Source organism: Erpetoichthys calabaricus, chromosome 4 (assembly GCF_900747795.2).
Source record: "Erpetoichthys calabaricus chromosome 4, fErpCal1.3, whole genome shotgun sequence".
Taxonomy (NCBI): Eukaryota; Metazoa; Chordata; class Cladistia; order Polypteriformes; family Polypteridae; genus Erpetoichthys; species Erpetoichthys calabaricus.
In genome coordinates, this window is record NC_041397.2 from 156147443 (window position 1) to 156172750 (window position 25308).

The window sequence follows — 25308 nt, forward strand, 5'->3', positions numbered from 1 at the left end:
CAATATGGACCTTGCTTCAAGCTAAGCTATATACATAAATAATAAAACTGCAACTTGCATTTATAATGCTATTTGTGGTATAGCCCTACGGAATCGTATTAGGGCCACAGTGAAGAAAAAAAAATACGGACACAGTGGAAAAAAAAACAAAACTATATGTCGAGATTAAAGTCGACATTTCCACTTTATTCTTGTAGTTTATTTTGTCATTAAAGTAGAATGACGTAAACTAAACTTCATCCTAAAATCAATGTTTATTTCTCTAGATTTTCTCAAACTCCGTAATAAGTTTATTTAATTATTTATTTATCATAGGCAGGTTAACACAAGGTCAACATTACAATGAAATGTGTATGACGAGAAAAAACAAGTCACTCAGCCTAGTTCCGATAATGCTAAAAATAATTGAAAAATTTACAAGTTAAAAATAAACTAGCAATATAGAATAATATGTGTACGTTTTAAAAGAAGTTATAGAGCAATATGAGTTGAATGAGGAGCAAATACAACTGACAGTTATTGCACAGGTAATGGTTTATAAAATGCTGATGCATATTCCATAAAGTACAAATGCATATTCCAGTCAGTATTCCGAGTGTGTACAGGTACAGCTTGTATGTGAGTAGTGCAATGTAAATGTAATGCAATGTACAGGTGCTGGTCATAAAATTAGACTATCATGACAAAGTTGATTTATTTCAGTAATTCCATTCAAAAAGTGAAACTTGTATATTAGATTCATTCATTACACACAGACTGATGTATTTCAAATGTTTTTTTCTTTTAATGTTGATGATTATAACTGACAACTAATGAAAGTCCCAAATTCAGTATCTCGGAAAGTTAGAATATTGTGAAAAGGTTCAATATTGAAGACACCTGGTGCCACACTCTAATCAGCTAATTAACTCAAAACACCTGCAAAAGCCTTTAAATGGTCTCTTAGTCTAGTTCTGTAGGCTACACAATCACGGGGAAGACTGCTGATTTGACAGTTGTCCAAAAGACGACCATTGACACCTTGCACAAGGAGGGCAAGACACAAAAGGTCATTGCTAAAGAGGCTGGCTGTTCACAGAGCTCTGTGTCCAAGCACATTAATAGAGAGGCGAAGGGAAGGACAAGATGTGGTAGAAAAAAGTGTACAAGCAATAGGGATAACCGCACCCTAGAGAGGATTATGAAACAAAACCCATTCAAAAATGTGGGGGAGATACACAAAGAGTGGACTGCAGCTGGAGTCAGTGCTTCAAGAACCACCACGCACAGACATATGCAAGACATGGGTTTCAGCTGTCGCATTCCTTGTGTCAAGCCACTCTTGAACAAGAGACAGCATCAGAAGCGTCTCGTCTGCTGAGTGGTCCAAAGTTATGTTCTCTTATGAAAGTAAATTTTGCATTTCCTTTGGAAATCAAGGTCCCAGAGTCTGGAGGAAGAGAGGAGAGGCACAGAATCCACATTGCTTGAGGTCCAGTGTAAAGTTTCCACAGTCGGTGATGGTTTGGGTGCCATGTCATCTGCTGGTGTTGGTCCATTGTGTTTTCTGAGGTCCAAGGTCAACGCAGCCGTCTACCAGGAAGTTTTAGAGCACTTCATGCTTCCTGCTGCTGACGAACTTTATGGAGATGCAGATTTCATTTTCCAACAGGACCTGGCACCTGCACACAGTGCCAAAGCTACCAGTGCCTGGTTTAAGGACCATGGTATCCTTGTTCTTGATTGGCCAGCAAACTCGCCTGACCTTAACCCCATAGAAAATCTATGGGGTATTGTGAAGAGGAAGATGCAATACGCCAGACCCAACAATTCAGAAGAGCTGAAGGCCACTATCAGAGCAACATGGGCTCTCATAACACCTGAGCAGTGCCACAGACTGATCGACTCCATGCCAAGCTGCATTGCTGCATTAATCCAGGCCATAGGAGCCCCAACTAAATATTGAGTGCTGTACATGCTCATACTTTTCATGTTCATACCTTTCAGTTGGCCAACATGTCTAAAAATCCTTTTTTTGCATTGGTCTTAATTGATATTCTAATTTTCTGAGATACTGAATTTGGGACTTTCATTAGTTGTCAGTTATAATCATCAACATTAAAAGAAATAAACATCTGAAATACATCAGTCTGTGTGTAATGAATGAATCTAATATACAAGTTTCACTTTTTGAATGGAATTACTGAAATAAATCAACTTTGTCATGATATTCTAATTTTATGGCCAGCACCTGTAGGTGTGATGTAAGTGTATGTAAGTGTTCAGGTGTTGCTGTTGAGGAGTCTAATGGCCTGGTGATAAAAACTGTTCTTAAGTCTTGTAGTCCGAGCAGCCAGACTCCTGTATCGTCTGGGAGACGGTAACAAGGAGAACAACTGGCGTGCTGGATGGCTGTGGTCCTTTATGATGCTGCTTGTCTTACGCAGGCACCGATGGAGGTAAATGTCTTCAATGGCAGGGAGACTCTTGCCCGTGATGCACTCTGCTGCCTTCACCACTCTCTGTAGTGATTTCCGGCTGCTGGCAGAGCAGCTCCCACACCAGACAGTAATGCAGCCCGTCAGCAGACTCTCGACCACATTCCTGTAAGAGTTTGAGGTGATGCTGGCATTCATGCCAACCCTCCTCAGAAAGTAGAGCCGCTGGCGAACTATCCTGACCACAGTGTCTGTGTGAAGGGTCCATGAGAGATCCTCTGTGATGTTTACTCCGAGGAATTTGAAGCTGTTAACCCTTTCAACATCTACACCGCTGATGTAGATGGCCTGGTGTTCTCCGCCTTGCTGTTTCCGATAGTCCACGATCACGATCATATCCTTGGTTTTGCTGATGTTAAGAGACAAGTTGTTATCCAGGCACCAGTTACTCAGTGCCAGCACCTCCTCTCTGTAGGCCGTCTCATTGTTGCCAGTGATAAGGTCCATAATGGTTGTGTTGTCCGCAAACTTGATGATAGTGTTTGTGCCGTGTTTTGCAACACAGTCATGGGTGAACAAGGAGTACAAGAGGGGGCTAAGCACACAGCCCTGCGGCGCTCCTGTGTTTAAAATGAGTGATGATGTATATTTGCCGACTCTCACCACCTGAGGCCTGTTTCTGAGGAAAGAGAAAACCCATCTGCAGTTGGTCATCCCCAACCCAAGGTCATCGAGCTTCAAGACGAGTTTTGAGGGGATGATGGTGTTGAATGCTGAGCGGTAATCTACGAACAGCATTCTTACATATGTATTTCCTCTTTCCAAGTGGGTGAGGGCAGTATTTCCTGTTAGCGCAATGGCATCCCCTGTAGATCTGTTAGCTCTGTAAGCAAATTGGAGAGGGTCCAGCGTGTCAGGGAGGGAGGAGCAGATGTAACCTTTGACCAATCACTCAAAGCACTTCATGATGACTGATGTCAGTGCAACCGGGCGATAGTCATTCAGACAGGAGACCACTGGTTTCTTTGGGACAGGAATAATGATGGATGCCTTGAAGGAAGTGGGGACCACCGACTGCCTCAGGGAGAGGTTAAAGATGTTGGTGAACACACCTGCTAGCTGGTCAGCACACACCCTGAGGGCATGGCCTGGGATGCCATCTGCTCCCGGAGCTTTGCGAGGGTTAACCTTTTTAAAGGACCTTCTCACGTCCGACGTTTCAAGGACGTTTCTTTCTCCACATAACCAATCGCCACACAATAAACGTCCTTGTGAAATTAAAACTAGTTATAAACTTAGACCACGGAGTGTTCAGAACTTTAAAAAAAAAAAAAAAAAAAAATCTTCGTTATGCATGTTTAATTATGCCGTCCAGTCAGGGTTGCGCCCATCCCAGCAAGCATTGTGTGCAAGGCAGGAGGAAATTCTGAACATGGTGCCAGCACATCGCAGGGTGAATACGAGCAATACATACAGTGTATCCGGAAAGTATTCACAGCGTCATCACTTTTTCCACATTTTGTTATGTTACAGCCTTATTCCAAAATGGATTAAATTCATTTTTTTCCTCAGAATTCTACACACAACACCCCATAATGACAACGTGAAAAAAGTTTACTTGAGGTTTTTGCAAATTTATTAAATATAAAAAAACTGAGAAATCACATGTACATAAGTATTCACAGCCTTTGCTCAATACTTTGTCAATGCACCTTTGGCAGCAATTACAGCCTCAAGTCTTTTTGAATATGATGCCACAAGCTTGGCACACCTATCCTTGGCCAGTTTCGCCCATTCCTCTTTGCAGCACCTCTCAAGCTCCATCAGGTTGGATGGGAAGCGTCGGTGCACAGCCATTTTAAGATCTCTCCAGAGATGTTCAATCGGGTTCAAGTCTGGGCTCTGGCTGGGCCACTCAAGGACATTCACAGAGTTGTCCTGAAGCCACTCCTTTGATATCTTGGCTGTGTGCTTAGGGTTGTTGTCCTACTGAAAGATGAACCGTCGCCCCAGTCTGAGGTCAAGAGCGCTCTGGAGAAGGTTTTTATCCAGGATGTCTCTGTACATTGCTGCAGTCATCTTTCCCTTTATCCTGACTAGTCTCCCAGTCCCTGCCGCTGAAAAACATCCCCACAGCATGATGCTGCCACCACCATGCTTCACTGTAGGGATGGTATTGGCCTGGTGATGAGCGGTGCCTGGTTTCCTCCAAACGTGACGCCTCGCATTCACACCAAAGAGTTCAATCTTTGTCTCATCTGACCAGAGAATTTTCTTTCTCATGGTCTAAGAGTCCTTCAGGTGGCAAACTCCAGGCGGGCTGCTATGTGCCTTTTACTAAGGAGTGGCGTCCGTCTGGCCACTCTACCATACAGGCCTGATTGGTGGATTGCTTCAGAGATGGTTGTCCTTCTGGAAGGTTCTCCTCTCTCCACAGAGGACCTCTGGAGCTCTAACAGAGTGACCATCGGGTTCTTGGTCACCTCCCTGACTAAGGCCCTTCTTCCCTGATCGCTCCGTTTAGATGGCCGGCCAGCTCTAGGAAGAGTGCTGGTGGTTTCGAACTTCTTCCACTTACGGATGATGGAGGCCACTGTGCTCATTGGGACCTTCAAAGCAGCAGAAATTTTTCTGTAACCTTCCACAGATTTGTGCCTCGAGACAATCCTGTCTCAGAGGTCTACAGACAATTCCTTTGACTACATGCTTGGTGTGTGCTCTGATGTGAACTGTCAACTGTGGGACCTTATATAGACAGGTGTGTGCCTTTCCAAATCATGTCCAGTCAACTGAATTTACCACAGGTGGACTCCAATTAAGCTGCAGAAACATCTCAAGGGTGATCAGGGGAAACAGGATGCACCTGAGCTCAATTTTGAGCTTCATGGCAAAGGCTGTGAATACTTATGTACATGTGCTTTCTCAATTTTTTTATTTTTAATAAATTTGCAAAAACCTCAAGTAAACTTTTTTCATGTTGTCATTATGGGGTGTTGTGTGTAGAATTCTGAGGAAAAAAATGAATTTAATCCATTTTGTAATAAGGCTGTAACATAACAAAATGTGGAAAAAGTGATGACGCTGTGAATACTTTCCGGATGCACTGTACGCTAGCAGGGTTAATATAGCATAAAAAAACCCGCCATCCTACTGTACATAACTTTGAAAGGAAACTGAAGCACATCGAGTAAACCCACCAGAAAACATGCAAATTCAAAGCAGGGAACACCCGGGACTCCATTGCTGTGAGGCAGCAGTGCAACCTCAACACCACTGTGCCCCCACATGATTAATACATGCTTTAATGCATTTCATCATGAAAATTATATCAAGTATTTATCTTAGCATTCTAAATGTTCAGGGAGCAGGAATATCATTAAGTTAATGTATTCAGTGTGCTGTGTGCACATCCTCTTAGTGCAAGAGGAAGTTAGTTTAAGAAGCACGTTGCGATTAACATGGCTCCTGGAACACAACATAAAGCATTTAATGTGCTACATAACTTATGACGGGGTTTGAGAAAATCTAGTAAATTAAATAATCATTTTAAGATGAAGTTTAGTTTACGAGGTTCTACTTTAATGACAAATTACAAGAATAAAGTCAGCATGTCGACTTTAATCTTGACAAACGGCGAGAACAAAGTAGAAATGTCGACTTTATTCTCATCATAAGCGTTGAGATTAAAGTGGAAATGTCGAGAATAAAGTCAACATGTCGTCACACTATTACACAGCACAGTATTGAAAAAAAAAAATACAACTTGGCTTGCAGTATTATCCAGTAGTATAGAAACAGTATTCACACATTTGAACATAATGGTCCACATCCGACCTTTTAAATCCAAAGTATCTCCAGACAACAGATGTGACTCCTTTTTCCAGCAAAAGTTCTTCTGTGTCATCATGTTCAACTTTATTGTCTGCTACAGCTTCAGTTTCGGAATGTTCTTTGTCCATTTTCACCGTGCAATACCTCCACTAATGCATGTACTCCGTTGTATGCATGTTTAGTGGTGTAGCAGTGAAAAAGAGACCCCGCGCAACACCTCCACTGACACATGTACTCCATTGCATGTGTTTAGTGGTGTAGCAGTGAAAAAGGTCCTCCTTAAACAGTTTCCCACTGCGCCACATTCCAAACGTTGTTTAGGCAATTTAAACCGGTGATGCGGTATAAGAAAAATCCATATCATAACAAAAATAAAAAACGGTTTTCGGTATGAACCGGTATACCGCCCAGCACTACCATAAAGCTTAGAAAAGCAGGAGCTGAAAAGATTGTTTTTTTGTGATCGGCCAATTTACCAATTACCTATTGAATCTTTTGTGGTGAAAATAGTCTGATTTAGATTGGCGGGTGATCAATCAGTGATGTTATGTATTTTTCCTCAAATGCCCTGGGAGCGTTGTTATAAATAGTTTAAGTTTTATCAAAGAAAAAAAGAAAGAATTTCCCTTGCCTGTCATGATCAACTGGAAAGGACACTTATTTCTCCAGGTAGAGCAGAGGCCCCTGCCTTCTGCTTACAAAATGAACACTGGACAGCTAAAATATTTCAAAATGTATTTTAAAAGGTTGCTGACTCACTTCAAACAAGTGGAAAAGAACACCAAGTTACACTGGATGGCCCTCTGACCTTAACACTCAGTGATACAGACTCAGAGCCTGAATAAAGTACACTGTTCCTAATGACTGAACATAGTGTGAAAGTTACTATAGCATTCAGTTACCCAAATCATCACGACGAACACATGTTGTGGTGATTCTTTTCTCATTTGCTGTCATACCCTTGGTCATAATCCAGCAGCATTCTCGGTGCAACTGCCTTTTGTTTCTGTTGGCTGCTCAAAATATTTATCCAACAGTGCAGAATCGAACTAATAACAATATACTGCACTTCTCTTGCAGAGATTTTCTTCTAACAGCACCAGCCATTATTTGATGCTGTACCTTAAAGAAAAAAGGTGCTTTCAAATTTCTGACGCTCACTTCTTGTCATGTTTTTTTTTTGCCATTTAGTAGGTAAGGTCAAACCACACACTCTAGGAAGCTTTTGCTGACCCTTAAAAACGTTTTTTTACCTTTTTCCCCTTGATGTTAAGTTGTTAACAAGAGCTTTGAAAGTGTTAAGCTAGAGCTTAAAGTTATCAGTCAGTATTTTTTTGACAAATGTAATTTTAGAGCAAAGTTTTGCTATAGTTATGAAGAAGAGCATTGTGCAAAGGATAAAAATAATTCATTTATGAAAAAATGCATGCACTTCTACTCAAACTACTTCTTTTTTTTTTAAAAACCCTGATTAATGAAAATATTTGAAAAACTAATCAATTAATAAAGTTGTTGTTGGCTGCAGTTCTACTTTTAAGATTTACAGTATCTCACAAAAGTGAGTACACCCCTCACATTTTTGTAAATATTTTATTATATCTTTTCATGGGACAACACTGAAGATATGACACTTTGATACAATGTAAAGTAGTCGGTGTACAGCTTGTATAACAGTGTAAATTTGCTGTCCCCTTAAAACAACTCAACACACAGCCATTAATGTCTAAACCGCTGGCAACAAAAGTGAGTACACCACTAAGTGAAAAATGTCTAAATTGTGCCCAGTTAGCCATTTTCCCTCCCCGGTGTCATGTGACTTGTTAGTGTTACAAGGTCTCAGGTGTGAATGGGGAGCAGGTGTGTTTAATTTGGTGTTATCGCTCTCACACTCTCTCATACTGGTCACTGGAAGTTCAACATGGCACCTTATGGCAAAGAATTCTCGGAGGATTTGAAAAAAAGAATTGTTGCTCTACATAAAGATGGCCTAGGCTATTAGAAGATTGCCAACACCCTGAAACTAAGCTGCAGCACGGTGGCCAAGACCGTACAGCTGTTTAATAGGACAGGTTTCACTCAGAACAGGCCTCGCCATGGTTGACCAAAGAAGTTGAGTGCACGTGCTCAGCGTCATATCCAGAGGTTGTCTTTTGAAAATAGATGTATGAGTGCTGCCAGCATTGCTGCAGAGGTTGAAGGGGTGGGGGGTCAGCCTGTCAGAGCTCAGACCATACGCCGCACACTGCATCAAATTGGTCTGCATGGCTGTAGTCCCAGAAGGAAGCCTCTTCTAAAGATGATGCACAAGAAAGCCTGCAAACAGTTTGCTGAAGACAAGCAGACTAAGGACATGGATTACTGGAACCATGTCCTGTGGTCTGATGAGACCAAGATAAACTTATTTGGTTCAGATGGTGTCAAGCATGTGTGGCGGCAACCATGTGAGGAATACAAAGACAAGTGTGTCTTACCTACAGTCAAGCGTGGTGGTGGGAATGTCATGGTTTGGGGCTGCATGAGTGCTGCCGGCACTGGGGAGCTACTAGGGAATCCATTCCCGGACGGGTTTACCAATTCCCGGGAATTTGGGAATCCCGCATTTCATTCCCGGGAATCCTGGGCATCTCACATTTGAACGGTTTTAGAACGACTGACAATTATTTTTAATAAAACTACTGCAATATGTTGAAACAAATAAAAGGTTAACCTTATCTACAAGCAGTTCATGCAGTCATAGAAGTACATGTGTCTTTAGCTACGGTAATAAGAGCATAGAAAGCACAACGTCCTCACAGGTGGCGCAGTGATAGTGCTACTGCTTTGCAGTAATGAGACTGTGGAAGATTGTGGGTTCACTTCCCGGTTCCTCCCTGTGTGGATAGCGCTTTGAGTACTGAGAAAAGCGCTATATAAATGTAATTTATTATTATTACTAGCAAAATACCCGCACTTCGCAGCGGAGAAGTAGTGTGTTAAAGAGGTTATGTAAACATATATATACATAAACATATATACTTATATACATATCTACATATACACATATCTACATATATACATATATATATATATATATATACATATAGACATCCACATATATATACATATATCAACATATATATACACATACATATACACACATACATACATACACACACATATATATATATATATATATATATATATATATATATATATATATATATATATATATATATATATATATAAATATATATACTGTATATACACATACAGACACATATATATATATATATATATATATATATATATATATATATATATATATATATAGCAAAATACCCACGATTTGCAGCGGAGAAGTAGTGTGTTAAAGAGGTTATGTAACCATATATATACATAAACATATATACATATATATACATATGTACATATACATATATATATATACATACACACATCCACATATATATATATATATATATATATATATATATATATATATATATAAATATATAATATACACAGATATATATATATACACAGATATATATATATATATATATACACACAGATATATAGCAAAATACCCGCGCTTCGCAGCGGAGAAGTAGTGTGTTAAAGAGGTTATGAAAAAGTAAAGGAAACATTTTAAAAATAACGTAACATGATTGTCAATGTAATTGTGTTGTCATTGTTATGAGTGTTGCTGTCATATATATATACATATACACATATACACACACATATACACACATATTCAGATATATTATATATACATATACACATATATTTTTTATATATATATTTTTTATATATATATATATTTATATATATATATATATATATATATATATATATATATATATACACACATAGATGCACTTACAATAACATAGAAATCAATATAAACAACATTAACATCATTATCATATGAGAATATGAAGTAATATATAAGAAGCACATTTCATATAAATATAAATTATTAAACAGTAAAATCTTCTTCAATAATTTGCTACCGTGGCTTTTCGTTGGTCTGTCCAGGATTTTAAATCACATGTAGCTTGCAAACCGTTTCACGTATTGACTTGAAATGTGGTACACATATAATACGTCACGTCTGCTATCCGCTTTATGGGTGATGAATGTACTACTCTTTTTATGTTTATTTTATTTTAGAATCAACTCCTATCTGCGCACACCAGGGCGGGCGTGGGCAGATGCGTATGGTGTATTCACTCCATGTTATCGTGCATTGCGTTGTCACTGGTATTTTCATAAAAGAATTTGAACAATATATAAGAAGCGTATAAATTATTAAACAGTAAAACATTAACATTTAAGAAGTAAAGTTACATTGAGTACTACTGCAGTGCCTTCGGGTATACCTCATTTTTTGTTTGCCCATTACATGCTTAAATGTATACATTTTTTGGTGTACCTACCCGAGAACACGCGACATATAACCGACCGTGGGAGAAGCATGGATTTTAAACACACGTTGAGTTCATCTGCTGGTCTCCCTCGTGGAATAACTGGTAATGTTTGAGTAAAATGTACAGCGAGTAAAACGACATTACCTCCTTTTTTATTTTTTACGATCTCTGAGATCTTGCTTTTTTCGGTTCAAGGCTTCATAAGCTCTTTTATGTTCAATGTTGTACTTAATAAGTACTAATTATCCCAAACCATCATCTTTGAATGTTGCAAGACTTTCGCCTTGTATGTAGATCGGGGTAATTACATTCATTGCATTCCTAGTCTGAATCACAATCTGATTGTATGGGTGGTTACCTGGCACTGTAGGGTTGCCACCCGTCCTTTAAAATACGGAATCGTGCCGCGTTTGAGAATGAAATTGCGCGTCCCGTTTTGAATCAATACTGGACGGGATTTATCCTGTATTTTTTTTATCATTTTTTTTTTAAAGCAGCGTCTCATGCAAATCATCCCACACGCATTTTATGAAGATGCCTCCTTTCCTACTTTTGATTGGGTAATACTTGATGTCATCGTTAGTTTGATTGGTGTTTTTAACTGTCCAGTGAGGAGGGCGTGTCTTTTAAGTACAGTCTGCAAAGTGTTGGCACTGAGATGTTGCGTCAGCGCCATAGTTGAAGCCCCTAACGTTGCGGTCAGCAAGTCGGCTAACATCCGCCATGTGCCGTCTTTCAGTTGTGAGAAGCAGATCATAGAATGGTTGAAAGTGTTGCCCCTAACGTTGCGCCACGGCGTGTGCTTCGTTTATACCTCGTGTGTTCTCATTAAACTTTTATCTCACGAATATGTTATTGCAATCCGCAGCGGGAGCGTTTCTATTAACTTAATTTAAACTTACGTTTTACACCGTGCTTTGTTTCCCTTATGAACACGCTTGTATGCTTAACTCGCTCCGTTCTCAATTGTTTAATTAATTTTTTGCTCTTCGCTGTTTGCGGCTGTTCCTCCATTTCCCCCTACTTCGTTCTTTTATCTCGCGAATATGTTATTGCCATCCTTAACGGGAGCGTTTCAATAAACTGATTGAAAATAGTTTTGCATTTACCTTTTTAGTAAAAGGCGAGCTTTTAAGCCTGAGAAATCACCCCGTAAATGCACACGTTTAATTGGACATGTGTTAATATGTATGGTTACACAGTATTAAAAGACAGTGAACAACGTCAGTTACCTTTCTTCCCGCGTTTGATAAAAGGTGAGCTTTTAAGCCTGAGAAATCACCCCGTAAATGCACACGTTTAATTGCACATGTGTTAATATGTATGCTCACACAGTATTAAAAGACAGTCAAAAATTAACGTAACTTACCTTCGTTCCCGCGTGTGACTCGTGCTGTAAATGTCTTCCTTGTTTTTAGTTCACGTGATTACGTAGGAGGCGTGATGACGCGATACGTGACTCCGCCTCCTCCATTACAGTGTATGGACAAAAAATATGTTCCAGTTATGACCATTACGCTTTGAATTTCGAAATGAAACCTGCCTAACTTTTGTAAGTAAGCTGTAAGGAATGAGCCTGCCAAATTTCAGCCTTCCACCTACACGGGAAGTTGGAGAATTAGTGATGAGTGAGTCAGTCAGTCAGTCAGTGAGTGAGTCAGTGAGGGCTTTGCCTTTTATTAGTATAGATTATTAACGTGTCCAGCGTGCGGTCGTCCATGTGAGAGCGTACCTTCATGCAGAAATACGCCAGCTGCTGAGAAAGCACGCTGTGCCTCCACTGAAGTAGGCGGCACAATCATCAGATACTGATATACTTGTTCTAAACAACGTCCGCGCTTGTCGTTGCGCTGAAACACCGCCATTTCAGCTTTTATTGATGCATCCAGTTTCTTGTCATCATTCTGTGATGGCAAGTTTCTTGGCACAGATAAGGCGGATGCAACAGACTGACACATTGCAAATTCAAGTTGCTGTTCAAAGCTGTTGTCTGATGAAGTGCAAGCTGCAACAATGGCGCCACCTTAATTATTTTCAGCTATAACTCTGTTATTTCTTGATCGATTTTTACACTTTTACATGCTATATATACGAGCTTGGCCGTTCCCGTTTTCCCGGGAATTACAGCAGTTTAATTCCGGGAATGCATGAATGAAAAATGTCCAGGAATCCCTAGGGGCTACATTTCATTGAGGGAACCATGAATGCCAACATGTAATGTGACATCCCTTTGGAAACTGGGACGCAGGGCAGTATTCCAACATAACGGCACCAAACACACCTCCAAGACGACCACTACCTTGCTGAAGAAACTTAAGGTAAAGGTGCTGGACTGGCCAAGCATGTCTCCAGACTTAAACCCTATTGAGCACCTGTGGGGCATTCTCAAACGGAAGGTGGAGGAGCACAAAGTCTCTAACATCCACCAGCTCCGTGATGTCGTCATGGAGGAGTGGAAGAGGATTCCAGTGGCAACCTGTGAAACTCTAGTGAACTCCATGCCCAAGAGTTAAGACAGTGCTGGAAAATAATGGTGGCCGCACAATATATTAACACTTTGGGCACAATTTGAATATTTTTAACTTAGGGGTGTACTCACTTTTGTTGCCAGCGGTTTAGACATTAATGGCTGTGTGCTGAGTTATTTTGAGGGGACAGCAAATTTACACTGTTATACAAGCTGTACACTGACTACTTTACATTGTTTAAAAGTGTCATATCTTCAGTGTTGTCCCATGAAAAGATATAGTAAAATATTTTCAAAAATGTGAGGGGTGTACTTACTTTTGTGAGATACTGTACTTAGCAGTAGTGGTCTGGTAGGTAAGTTGCATTAACCCCAGTACTTACCTAGTTCCTTTTTTCATTTAAGGATATCTCTGAACAGAAAGCAAATTTTGTTTTGGTAAGGATTCAAGTTGAACAACAAAAGCACATTAGTAAAAGATATCTGTCAAAATTATTTTGGGTGTGAAACCTTTTTGAATGACATGTTATGCTGTACATTAGGCATGGGACAATACTCTTTGGCTATATTACAAATCATATTGCTATTAAGTCTTCATGATACAACATAACTATGATGACTTTTTTTTAAATTAATGTGATACTAATAATAACCCTATAAACCTACAGTATTACATACAGTTACTGCAGCTCAAAACCATCCAAATTTAAACATGTATCTTTTTGAATTAACATCAAGCATTGCTTCAACAATGGCTGTCCTTTTATTTCCCTCTTGAATGCCTTGCTGGTAGCTATAGATCCTGACTTATCTATATAAGAAAAATTAGTTTGTTAGCACTCTTACATGAAGGCTGAGACTTCTCTGCAATATATCCTGCAGTTCAAACATTAACATATTGGGGACAGACATGGCAGGGACAGATTATGATTTGAGCAGAAAAGCAGGCAAGTGAGTATTTGTCTTTTTCTCTTGCTGCCATGGTAAAGGATTGCTATTGAGTTTAAAAACTCTAACCTTACGGTAGCTTTTCAATATATCATGAGAACTTTTACAGTTCAGTAAGTGTGAGTTATCCATCCATCCATCCATTTTCCAACCCGCTGAATCCGAACACAGGGTCACGGGGGTCTGCTGGAGCCAATCCCAGCCAACACAGGGCACAAGGCAGGGAACCAATCCCGGGCAGGGTGCCAACCCACCGCAGAAGTGTGAGTTATGTCATTTCCAATAGAGTCTAATGTGAAAAAAAGCCTATGGATGCAGTGGTGCATTTATAAAACAATGTTGTGATTTGCTATACTCATCTGAATATGTGGCTCACTAAATTGTGTGCCAAATACTTAACCTATGGTGCTGGCTCCCTTTCACATACAGTGATATCTGCAGGATACTGACAATTTTCACCTTCACATCAGTATACACAGTTCTGCCAAAGTGCAGTCATGGTATACCTTAGTTCTAGTTTTTTAATCAGATTTTTTTTAGTTTCCTCCTTTTGGTGAAAGATATTTTAATTTACCTTTGTTTCATTTCAGTCATGTGGTTATGTCGTACAATAAATACACAATCTAAGGTCACATTTTTTATTTTCAGTTTGTTGTATCGTGAAATGCAATGTAATGAAATTTTGTCTCTTGTCTATAATGCATATAGATTGTATTTCAAAATTGTCCAGATCATTATGAAAGTGTACATTTTAACGTGTGAGAGTATGTCATGGCAAGAAAGGCATTTTCCAGAATTTATAATTATTTCTTCTGTTTTCATTTTCTTTATTTAAGAGGTACATATTTTCAAACAAAATGTTATATTACAAAAGGCCAATTTGTATCTCTTTAATCTCATGTGGTTAAGTCGTACAATAAATACACAATCTAAGGTCACATTTTTTATTTTCAGTTTGTTGTATCGTGAAATGCAATATAATGAAATTTTGTCTCTTGTCTATAATGCATATAGATTGTATTTCAAAATTGTCCAGATCATTATGAAAGTGTACATTTTAACATGTGTGAGAGTATGTCATGGCAAGAAAGGCATTTTCCAGAATTTATAATTATTTCTTCTGTTTTCATTTTCTTTATTTAAGAGGTACATATTTTCAAACAAAATGTTATATTGCAGAAGGTCAATTTGTATCTCTTTAATCTCTGTAGAATTCATATTATGAGCTGGTATTTTTGTTCTTCTAGGCAGTCCAAGAATTTACTGCAATGTGCAAAAACAGAGATTCAGAGACTGTTAAAGGGGTCCTGCCATACTGGCCAAGAATATATTGTAAAGTCTCCCTGGTAAGGTTTTTTTGTGTGCATCAATGTTAAATATTTTAAAAATAAGCTTGAACTGGAAGAGTTTAACAGATTTAACACATTTTGTTCTTTAATAAGGATGAATTAAAGTTTTATTCTTTGCATTTTATCTTCAAAATAAAGTTAGTCATTTTTAGATATTTTTGTGGTAGTTCACTGTTTTCAGTTCGTTAAAAATACCTTACTAATTCTTCTCACTTTAGGGTGAACTGAAATCTGACATTCGAAATAACAATTTTTGTTTTACTCTTACTAATGTTGGTATTGTGTTGCTTCAGACATGCTATGCAAAGCTGCAGTATTTTACTCATCTGTTTTTGCACTTCATTTCAACGATCACCCTTTTCATAATTTTGAATAGTTACCTTGTTATCTTCATTAGTACAATTTGCAGCCAGACCCCTTCACAGCTTCAGTTTTTTTCTTCTATCCCAGTACTCTATACTGAGCAGTTTTTCTAAACCCTCCACCCTAAAAGTATCATTTTGCATCTGATTCTGTTCCATTCGTTCTTAAACTTGAGATAAGTGACTGTTTAAAGCTGCAACCTACTCAGTGAAGCAAATGGGAAAACAACTCTCATAATTCGGATTTTCCTTTTATTACAACACTTTAAAATCCCCACTTTTAGAAGCCTCATCAGTGTCCGCAAACATGCTGTGCCCCACAGTTAGTCTCCATCTTACATGGCTGTTGGTTTTACACGTGCTTGAAAAATGAGGTGTAGCTAAAAATATTCTGGTCACGTATATTAAAATGTTACTGCATCTTTAAAGGATAAAAGAAAAAGTAATCCTATCCTGCTTTTCCAGGTGAGCCAACAGGTACCTTCTTGCTTTTTATTCTGGAGGCTGCAATATAAATGGCACCCTGCCACTTTCCTATTGGACACCTGCAAAATAATAAAACAAGTCAGCCTTTGACCTTCCTTCCTCTTGCCTCCTCATTTGTTTACTAACTGACCCATATTCCTTCTGATCCTTGTTGGTATAGTGAGCTGTAAGAGCAGCCATGAAAATAAGCTTAAATTCTTAAAAGCCTTTTGTGCTGGCACTGTGTTTTGTTAGTGTCTGCACCACAAATATATTGTGATCCATCTATTGGCTGAAAGGAAATTTGTGAGGAATGGATAGCAGGGTTGTGTAGAAGACCAGGGGAAGGCACTTTTTGTACAGGGTACCGCTTTAGGTGACAGGGGTGAGGTATAGTGCTTTTGTCCCATAAAGACTGAGCAGTTCAAGACCTGAACACCTAGCTGTCAGTACTAGACTGAAAACAAGACTTCAGTACATATGCTTCCCTTTTACAGGGTACAGCTTCAAATAACAATCACCCATTTACTGCTAGCATTTTTTTTTTTTTTTTTTTGCAGTTTGTGTTTATTCTTGCTTTGGCTGCAGCTTCTACGGTCACCATAATAGAGTACAACCAAAAACCATATACAAACATACATGTAATGCTCAGAATCGTTAATCTAATTTCAAATATATACTGTACTGTGCAAAAGTTTTAGGCAGGTGTGAAAAAATGCTGTAAACAAAGAATGGTTTCAGAAATATAAATAATGATTGTTTATTGTTATCAATTTACAAAATGCAAAGTGAGCGAACAAAAGAAAAATCTAAATCAAATCAATATTTGGTGTTACTACCTTTTGCCTTCAAACCAGCATCAATTCTTATAGGTACACTTGCACAAAGTCAGGGATTTTGTATGATTATTATTATAGTCAGGTGTATGATCAACCAATTATGCCAAACAGGTGCTAATGATCATCACTGTCACATGTAGGTTGAAACACAGTCATTAACTGAAACAGAAACAGCTGTGTAGGAGGCTTAAAACTGGGTGAGGAACAGCCAAACTCTGCTACCAAGGTGTGGTTGTGGAAGACAGTTTCATGTCATGGCAAGATTGAGCACAGCAACAAGACACAAGGTAGTTATACTGCATCAGCAAGGTCTCTCCCAGACAAAGATTTCAAAGCAGACTGGGATTTCAAGATGTGCTGTTCAAGCTTTATTGAAGAAGCACAAAGAAACGGGCAACGTTGAGGATCGTAGACGCAGTGGTCAACCAAGGAAACTTATTGCAGCAGATGAAAGACACATCAAGCTTATTACCCTTCGAAATCGGAAGATGTCCAGCAGTGCCATCAGCTCAGAACTGGCAGAAACCAGTGGGACCCAGGTACACCCATCTACTGTCCAGATAAGTCTGGCCAGAAGTGGTCTTCATGGAAGAGTTGCAGCCACAAAGCCATACCTCTGACGTGGAAACAAGGCCAGGCGACTCAAGTATGCACGAAAACATAGGAACTGGGGTGCAGAAAAATGGCAGCAGGTGCTCTGGACTGATGAGTCAAAATTTGAAATATTTGGCTGTAGCAGAAGACAGTTTGTTCGTCGAAGGGCTGTAGAGCGGTACAATAATGAGTGTCTGCAGGCAACAGTGAAGCATGGTGGAGGTTCCTTGAACGTTTGGGGCTGCATTTCTGCAAATGGAGTTGGAGATTTGGTCATGATTAATGGTGTTCTCAATGCTGAGAAATACAGGCAGATACTTTATCCATCATGCAATACCATCAGGGAGGCGTATGATTGGCCCCAAATTTATTCTATAGCAGGACAACGACCCCAATCATACAGCCAAAGTCATTAAGAACTATCTTCAGCGTAAAGAAGAACAAGAAGTGATGGCATGGCCCCCACAGAGCCCTGATCTCAACATCATCGAGTGTGTCTGGAATTACATGAAGAGACAGAAGGATGTGAGGAAGCCTACATCCACAGAAGATCTGTGGTTAGTTCTCCAAGATGTTTGGAACAACCTACCAGCCGAGTTCCTTCAAAAACTGTGTGCAAGTGTACCTAGAAGAATTGATGCTGTTTTGAAGGCAAAGGGTGGTCACACCAAATATTGATTTGATTTAGATTTCTCTTTTGTTCATTCACTGCATTTTGTTGATTGATGAAAATAAATGATTAACTCTTCCATTTTTGAAAGCATTCTTTGTTTACAGCATTTTTTCACACCTGCCTAAAACTTTTGCACAGTAGTGTGTGTGTGTGTGTGTGTGTGTGTGTGTGTGTGTGTGTGTGTGTATATATATAATATATATTACTAAACGAAGGTTGTATATACAGTGGGGCAAAAAAGTATTTAGTCAGCCACCAATTGTGCAGGTTCTCCCACTTAAAAAGATGAGAGAGGCCTGTAATTTTCATCATAGGTATACCTCAACTATGAGAGACAAAATTAGAAAAAAAAAATCCAGAAAATCACATTGTCTGATTTTTTGAAGTATTTGGTCAATAACAAAAGTTCATCTCAATACTTTGTTATATATCCTTTGTTGGCAATGACAGAGGTCAAACGTTTTCTGTAAGTCTTCACAAGGTTTTCACACACTGTTGCTGGTATTTTGGCCCATTCCTCCAGGCAGATCTCCTCTAGAGCAGTGATGTTTTGGGGCTGTCGCTGGGCAACACAGACTTTCAACTCCCTCCAAAGATTTTCTATGGGGTTGAGATCTTATCTAGGCCACTCCAGGACCTTGAAATTCTTCTTACGAAGCCACTCCTTCGTTACCCGGGCGGTGTGTTTGGGGTCATTGTCATGCTGAAAGACCCAGCCACGTTTCATCTTCAATGCCCTTGCTGATGGAAGGAGGTTTTCACTCAGAATCTGACGAAACATGGCCCCATTCATTCTTTTCTTTACACGGATCAGTCGTTCTGGTCCCTTTGCAGAAAAACAGCCCCAAAGCATGATGTTTCCACCCCATGCTTTACAGTAGGTATGGTGTTCTTTGGATGCAACTCAGCATTCTTTCTCCTACAAACACGACGAGTAGAGTTTTTACCAAAAAGTTCTATTTTGGTTTCATCTGACCATATGACATTCTGCCAATCCTCTTCTGGATCATCGAAATGCTCTCTAGCAAACTTCAGACGGGCCTGCACATGTACTGGCTTAAGCAGGGGGACACATCTGACACTGCAGGATTTGAGTCCCTGGCGGCGTAGTGTATTACTGATGGTAGCCTTTGTTACTTTGGTCCCAGCTCTCTGCAGGTCATTCACTAGGTCCCCCCTGTGTGGTTCTGGGATTTTTGCTCACCGTTCTTGTGATCATTTTGACCCCACGGGGTGAGATCTTGCGTGGAGCCCCAGATCTAGGGAGATTATCAGTGGTCTTGTATGTCTTCCATTTTCTAATAATTGCTCCCACAGTTGATTTCTTCACACCAAGCTGCTTACCTATTGCAGATTCAGTCTTCCCAGCCTGGTGCAGGTCTACAATTTTGTTTCTGGTGTCCTTTGACAGCTCTTTTGTCTTGGCCATAGTGGAGTTTGGAGTGTGACTGTTTGAATTCGTTATCAATATAAAAAGACACCTGTCCACAACCTCAAACAGGTGCCATTAATACAGGTAACGAGTGGAGGACAGAGGAGCCTCTTACAGAAGAAGTTACAGGTCTGTGAGAGCCAGAAATCTTGCTTGTTTGTAGGTGACCAAATACTTATTTTCCACCATAGTTTGCAAATAAATCCTTTAAATATCAGACAATGTGATTTTTCTGGATTTTTTTTCTCATTTTGTCTCTCATAATTGAGGTATACCTATGATGAAAATTACAGGCCTCTCTCATCTTTTTAAGTGGGAGAACTTGCACAATTGGTGGCTGACTAAATACTTTTTTGCCCCACAGTATGTACGGATGCCAGAAGTAAGCCGTGCCGAAAGCGCACGCGCACAGCGTCTTAGTGCTCCAGCAAGCCGTGCCGAAAGCGAACAGCCCCTCAGCGGCCCAGAGTCAAACCTAGAACCAAAGGAGTCACGGCTCCAAAAAGAAACAGTTTTAGTACAAATATATTTCATTAAATGAAAACTTTCCCAGGACGCTCCCACCATCCATGATATTTTATGCTTCCAACGATCGGAGGGAACACAAAGTGATTGCCATTCTTGGATTTGCGATTCTTTAGAGAATCGGGGGTTTACTGGTGTGTGTGTGTGTGTATATATATATATATATATATATATATATATATATATATATATATATATATATATATATACTAATAAAAGGCAAAGCCCTCACTGACTGACTGACTCACTCACTCATCACTAATTCTCCAACTTCCCGTGTAAGTAGAAGGCTGAAATTTGGCAGGCTCATTCCTTGCAGCTTACTTACAAAAGTTAGGCAGGTTTAATTTCGAAATTCTACGCGTAATGATCATAACTGGAACCTGTTTTTTGTCCATATACTCTAATGGAGGAGGCGGAGTCACGTATCGCGTCATCACATATTACGTCTCCTACGTAATCACGTGAACTGAAAAAGAGGAAGAGATTTACAGCACGAGTCAAACGCGGGAATGAAGGTAAATGACGTTAATTGTTGAGTGTCTTTTAATGCTGTGTAAGCATACATATTAACACATGTGCAATTAAACGTGTGCATTTACGGGGTGATTTCTCAGGCTTAAAAGCTCGCCTTTTATTAAAAAGGTAAATGCAAACTCTCTTCATTCTGAAGGGCACAAACCACGTTAGATTTCAGCCGTTAAACGCGCAAAAATGTCGGTACACCAGATAAATAAGCGCAACATATTATCAGTTGTATTGTATGCTTACAATTAGGGGTGGGCGGTATGACCAAAATTCTATATCACGGTATTTTTCTAAATTATCCCGGTTTCACGGTATTGGATGGTATTTTTTTCCCCATGCATGAGTGAATGTTAACCACATTTTCCACTGCAATTACTGCAGTAGACTGGCTAAGAATAACCTATTCCACTGTTATGAGAATTGTACATTGTACAAAAAAAATCATTTTAATGTGCACACAAGTATTAATACAGGTTTGCATGGCCCCATAAAGTGATAGTTTTCAAGGGGGTGACACTAATGAAGAGAAGGAATCACATTGCATGACAGTTGCAGTCAAAATATAGAACCTTTTTATTGAACAAATTTTGCAATAACTTAAACTATGATTTTGACAACATATTTTCAACCATCCAAAGAGGCATTTAGACTTAGTAAAATATCCAGAGGTGCTTGTCAAAACTTGTATTGCACTGAACATGTCTTAGAAAAGTAATAAATAGTAAATATTTTTTGTGAACCAACTACACTTTGTTAATGTTAACAATCTCTGTCTACTGACATGTTAAAGTGACTTTTTCAACAACTTTATCAATAAACTGCATAATATTTAAACTAATAAATAATAACAATAAAATAAATAATAGTATTATTACTGATAGCTGCACTATTACTTCAAGACTTCAAGCCCAGGTGCATTACACAGTATTCACCAAAATAAAATAAAATAAAAACAAGTACAACTTTGTGATGACATCCTTACCAACTGTACCATCATTTAGGCAAACCGCATTAATATGGACCTTGCTTCAAGCTAAGCTATATACATAAATAAAATAACTGCAACTTGCATTTACTGTATAATGCTATTTGTGGTATAGCCCTACGGAAGTGCATTAGGGCCACGGTGAAGAAAAAAAAAATACAGTAAAGAGGGAAGAAAAAAAAAAACCAAACTACCGGTATATGTCAAGAATAAAGTTGACATGCTGACTTTATTCTCGACATTTCCACTTTAATTTTGACGCTTATGTCAAGATTAAAGTCAACATTTCCACTTCATTTTCATAGTTTACTTCATAATTAAAGTAGAATGTCATAAACCAAACTTCATCCTAAAATCAATGTTTAATTTACTTGATTTTCTCAAACCCCGTCATAAGTTAATGCAGCACATTAAATGCTTTGTGTTGTGTTCCCCGACCCAGTTGTTAATCACTATGCTTCTTAAACTGACTTCCTATGCACTAAGAGGAGGCAGCAATCACCGCACAGAATCCATTCATTTCATGGTATTCCTGCTCTCTAAAAATTTAGAATGCTAAGATAAATACTTGATATCATTTAAACGTCTTTGTGAAATTAAAACTAGTTATAAACTTAGCCCACGGAGTGTTCAGAACTTTAAAAATATCTTCGTTATACATGTTTAATTATGCCATCCATTCAGAGTTGCGCCCATCTCTGAACGAGTCGCTAGCACACCGAAGGATGAATACAAGCAAAACATACACTAGCAGGGTCAATATAGCACAACAAAACCCCACATCCTATATGACTTTGAAAGGAAACTGAAGCGCCGAGTAAACCCACCAGAAAAACATGTAAATGCAAGGCAGGCACGCCACCGTGCCCCCATATGATTAATGCATGCTTTAATGCATTTCACCATGAAAATTATATTAAGTATTTATTTTAGCATTCTAAATGTTCAGAGAGAAGGAAGATCATAAAGTGAATGTATTCTGTGCGGCGATCGCTGCCAGCGCCTCCTCTTAGTGCAAGAAGAAGTCAGTTTAAGAATCACTTAACACAAAGCATTTAATGTGCTATATAAGTTATGACGGGTTTAAAAACATGTCGTCACACTATTACACAGTACCCAGGTACATTACACTGTATTTAAAACAAGTACAACTTGGCTTGCAGTATTATCCAGTAGTATAGAAACAGTATTTACACATCTGACCTTTTAAAACTAAAGTATCTCCAGGCTCTCTGTCCATTTTCGCCACGCAGCATTCCTATGCTACCGCCCACTGTTTGGTGGTGTAGCAGTGAAAAAGAGCCCTAGTGCAACAAATCTGTGTTTAGCGGTGTAGCAGTGAAAAAGGTCCCCACTTGAACAGTTTCCTGCTGCGCCATGTTCCGAACGTCGTTTAGGCAATTTAAACCGGTTTTGCGGTATAAGAAAAATCCATATCATAAAAAAAATAAAAAACGGTTTTCGGTATGAACCGGTATACCGCCCAGCACTACTTACAATACATATAGAAATGTGTTAATCGTTAACTAATATTATGGGATGGTGTTTTCCGACTCGCGCCTTGACTTAAACGATTGCATGTCTTGGTGGGTTTGCGTAGCTTATTGTCAATATCTTTACACCTCTTTTTAAGACTTAATTTAAAAATGTTTTCTTTTCTTCTTAATTAAAATTTAAAAGCAATACTTTACCGCTGCGAATCCCCTCTAGCGCTGACATCCGAGGTTCGATTACCGTAAGCGAGTGCAGTGAGTGTGTACGCCTGATGAGCCAAGAATAAGGGGGAAACACATGTCGCGTACTCTTTGCATTATTTGACAGTAAACTATTTTCAACCATTCTATGATCTGCTTCTCACAAATGAAGGCACTGTGGCTGATGTTAGCTGACTTGCTGGCCAACCATAAGCGTTACCTAGTAGGTAACCACCCACTCACTTCACTCCCTTACGGGAATCGAACCTCGGACGTCAGCGCTAGAGGCGAAGCCCCTAAAATTGCGCCACAGCGTGTGGTTCGTTTATTTGACAGCATGTAGATCGGGGTAATTACATTCACAGCATTCGTAGTCCGATTCACAATCTGATTGTATGGGTGGTTACCTACCAGGTAACGCTTATGGTTAGCCAGCAAGTCAGCTCGAAGTGATCACTCGAGTGAAGGCAGCTTCACAAAAAAACAGATCCTTAACAAACTGTTATTGGTATATTTTCCCTCAATTTTAAAAGGTTTTCTTTTCTTCTTAATAAAAATTTAAAAGCAGTACAGTAATCCCTCCTCCATCGCGGGGGTTGCGTTCCAGAGCCACCCGCGAAATAAGAAAATCCGCGAAGTAGAAACCATATGTTTATATGGTTATTTTTATATTGTCATGCTTGGGTCACAGATTTGCGCAGAAACACAGGAGGTTGTAGAGAGACAGGAACGTTATTCAAACATTGCAAACAAACATTTGTCTCTTTTTCAAAAGTTTAAACTGTGCTCCATGACAAGACAGAGATGACAGTTCAGTCTCACAATTAAAAGAATGCAAACATATCTTCCTCTTCAAAGGAGCAAATAAATCAATAGGGCTGTTTGCTTTTAAGTATGCGAAGCACCGCGGCACAAAGCTCTTGAAGGCGGCAGCTCACACCCCCTCCGTCAGGAGCAGGAAGAGACAGAGAGAGAGGAGACAGATAAAAAAATCAATACGTGCCCTTTGAGCTTTTAAGTATGCGAAGCACCGTGCAGCATACTTAAAAGCTGCACACAGAAGGTAGCAAAGTGAAGATAATCTTTCAGCATTTTTAGACGAGCGTCCGTATCGTCTAGGTGTGTGAACAGCCCCCCTGCTTACATCCCCTACGTCAGGATCACAGATAGTCAGCGCAAGAGAGAGAGAAAGAAAAGTAAGTTGGGTAGCTTCTCAGCCATCTGCCAATAGCGTCCCTTGTATGAAATCAACTGGGCAAACCAACTGAGGAAGCATGTACCAGAAATTAAAAGACCCATTGTCCTCAAAAACCCGCGAAGCAGCGAAAAATCCGCGATATATATTTAAATATGCTTACATATAAAATCCGTGATGGAGTGAAGCCGCGAAGGGCGAAGCGCGATATAGCGAGGGATTACTGTACTTCGCCGGTGCGAAGCGCGGGGATTTGAGCGACTGACGCATACAGACATATTCATGAGTGCAGGTACTTCGGAAAGAAAGCACCGGGTAAACCTAAAGTTTAAATTAAGTTCATAGACCTACAAAAGGTTGCCATTCATTTGAGGCAAGATTGCTTTTCTCCTGTACAACTATATGTTGCATTCTTAACAGTAAGCTTGCACGGCTTGGACATATTACAACCGGAGTGCTGAACTGACAACATGGTATACAAACAGAACTGTAACAATCGTAATAAACAAACAAACAAAAAAAAGCGAAGAACCCTTGGATTTAATAAAAAGGCTCCTTCCTTGGCGAAGCAACGAAAAAGGAAGTCCTTATA

General features: G+C 39.3%; 1 protein-coding gene across 1 annotated transcript in view; it reads left to right on the forward strand.

Moving 5' to 3' along the window:
- Positions 1-25308, forward strand: part of ltn1 (listerin E3 ubiquitin protein ligase 1) — a 284812-nt gene that overhangs the window by 9705 nt on the left and 249799 nt on the right. The window contains exon 3 of the mRNA XM_051925735.1: positions 15323-15421. Coding sequence (XP_051781695.1) covers positions 15323-15421 — 99 coding nt within the window. The remainder of the gene's footprint in view (positions 1-15322; positions 15422-25308) is intronic.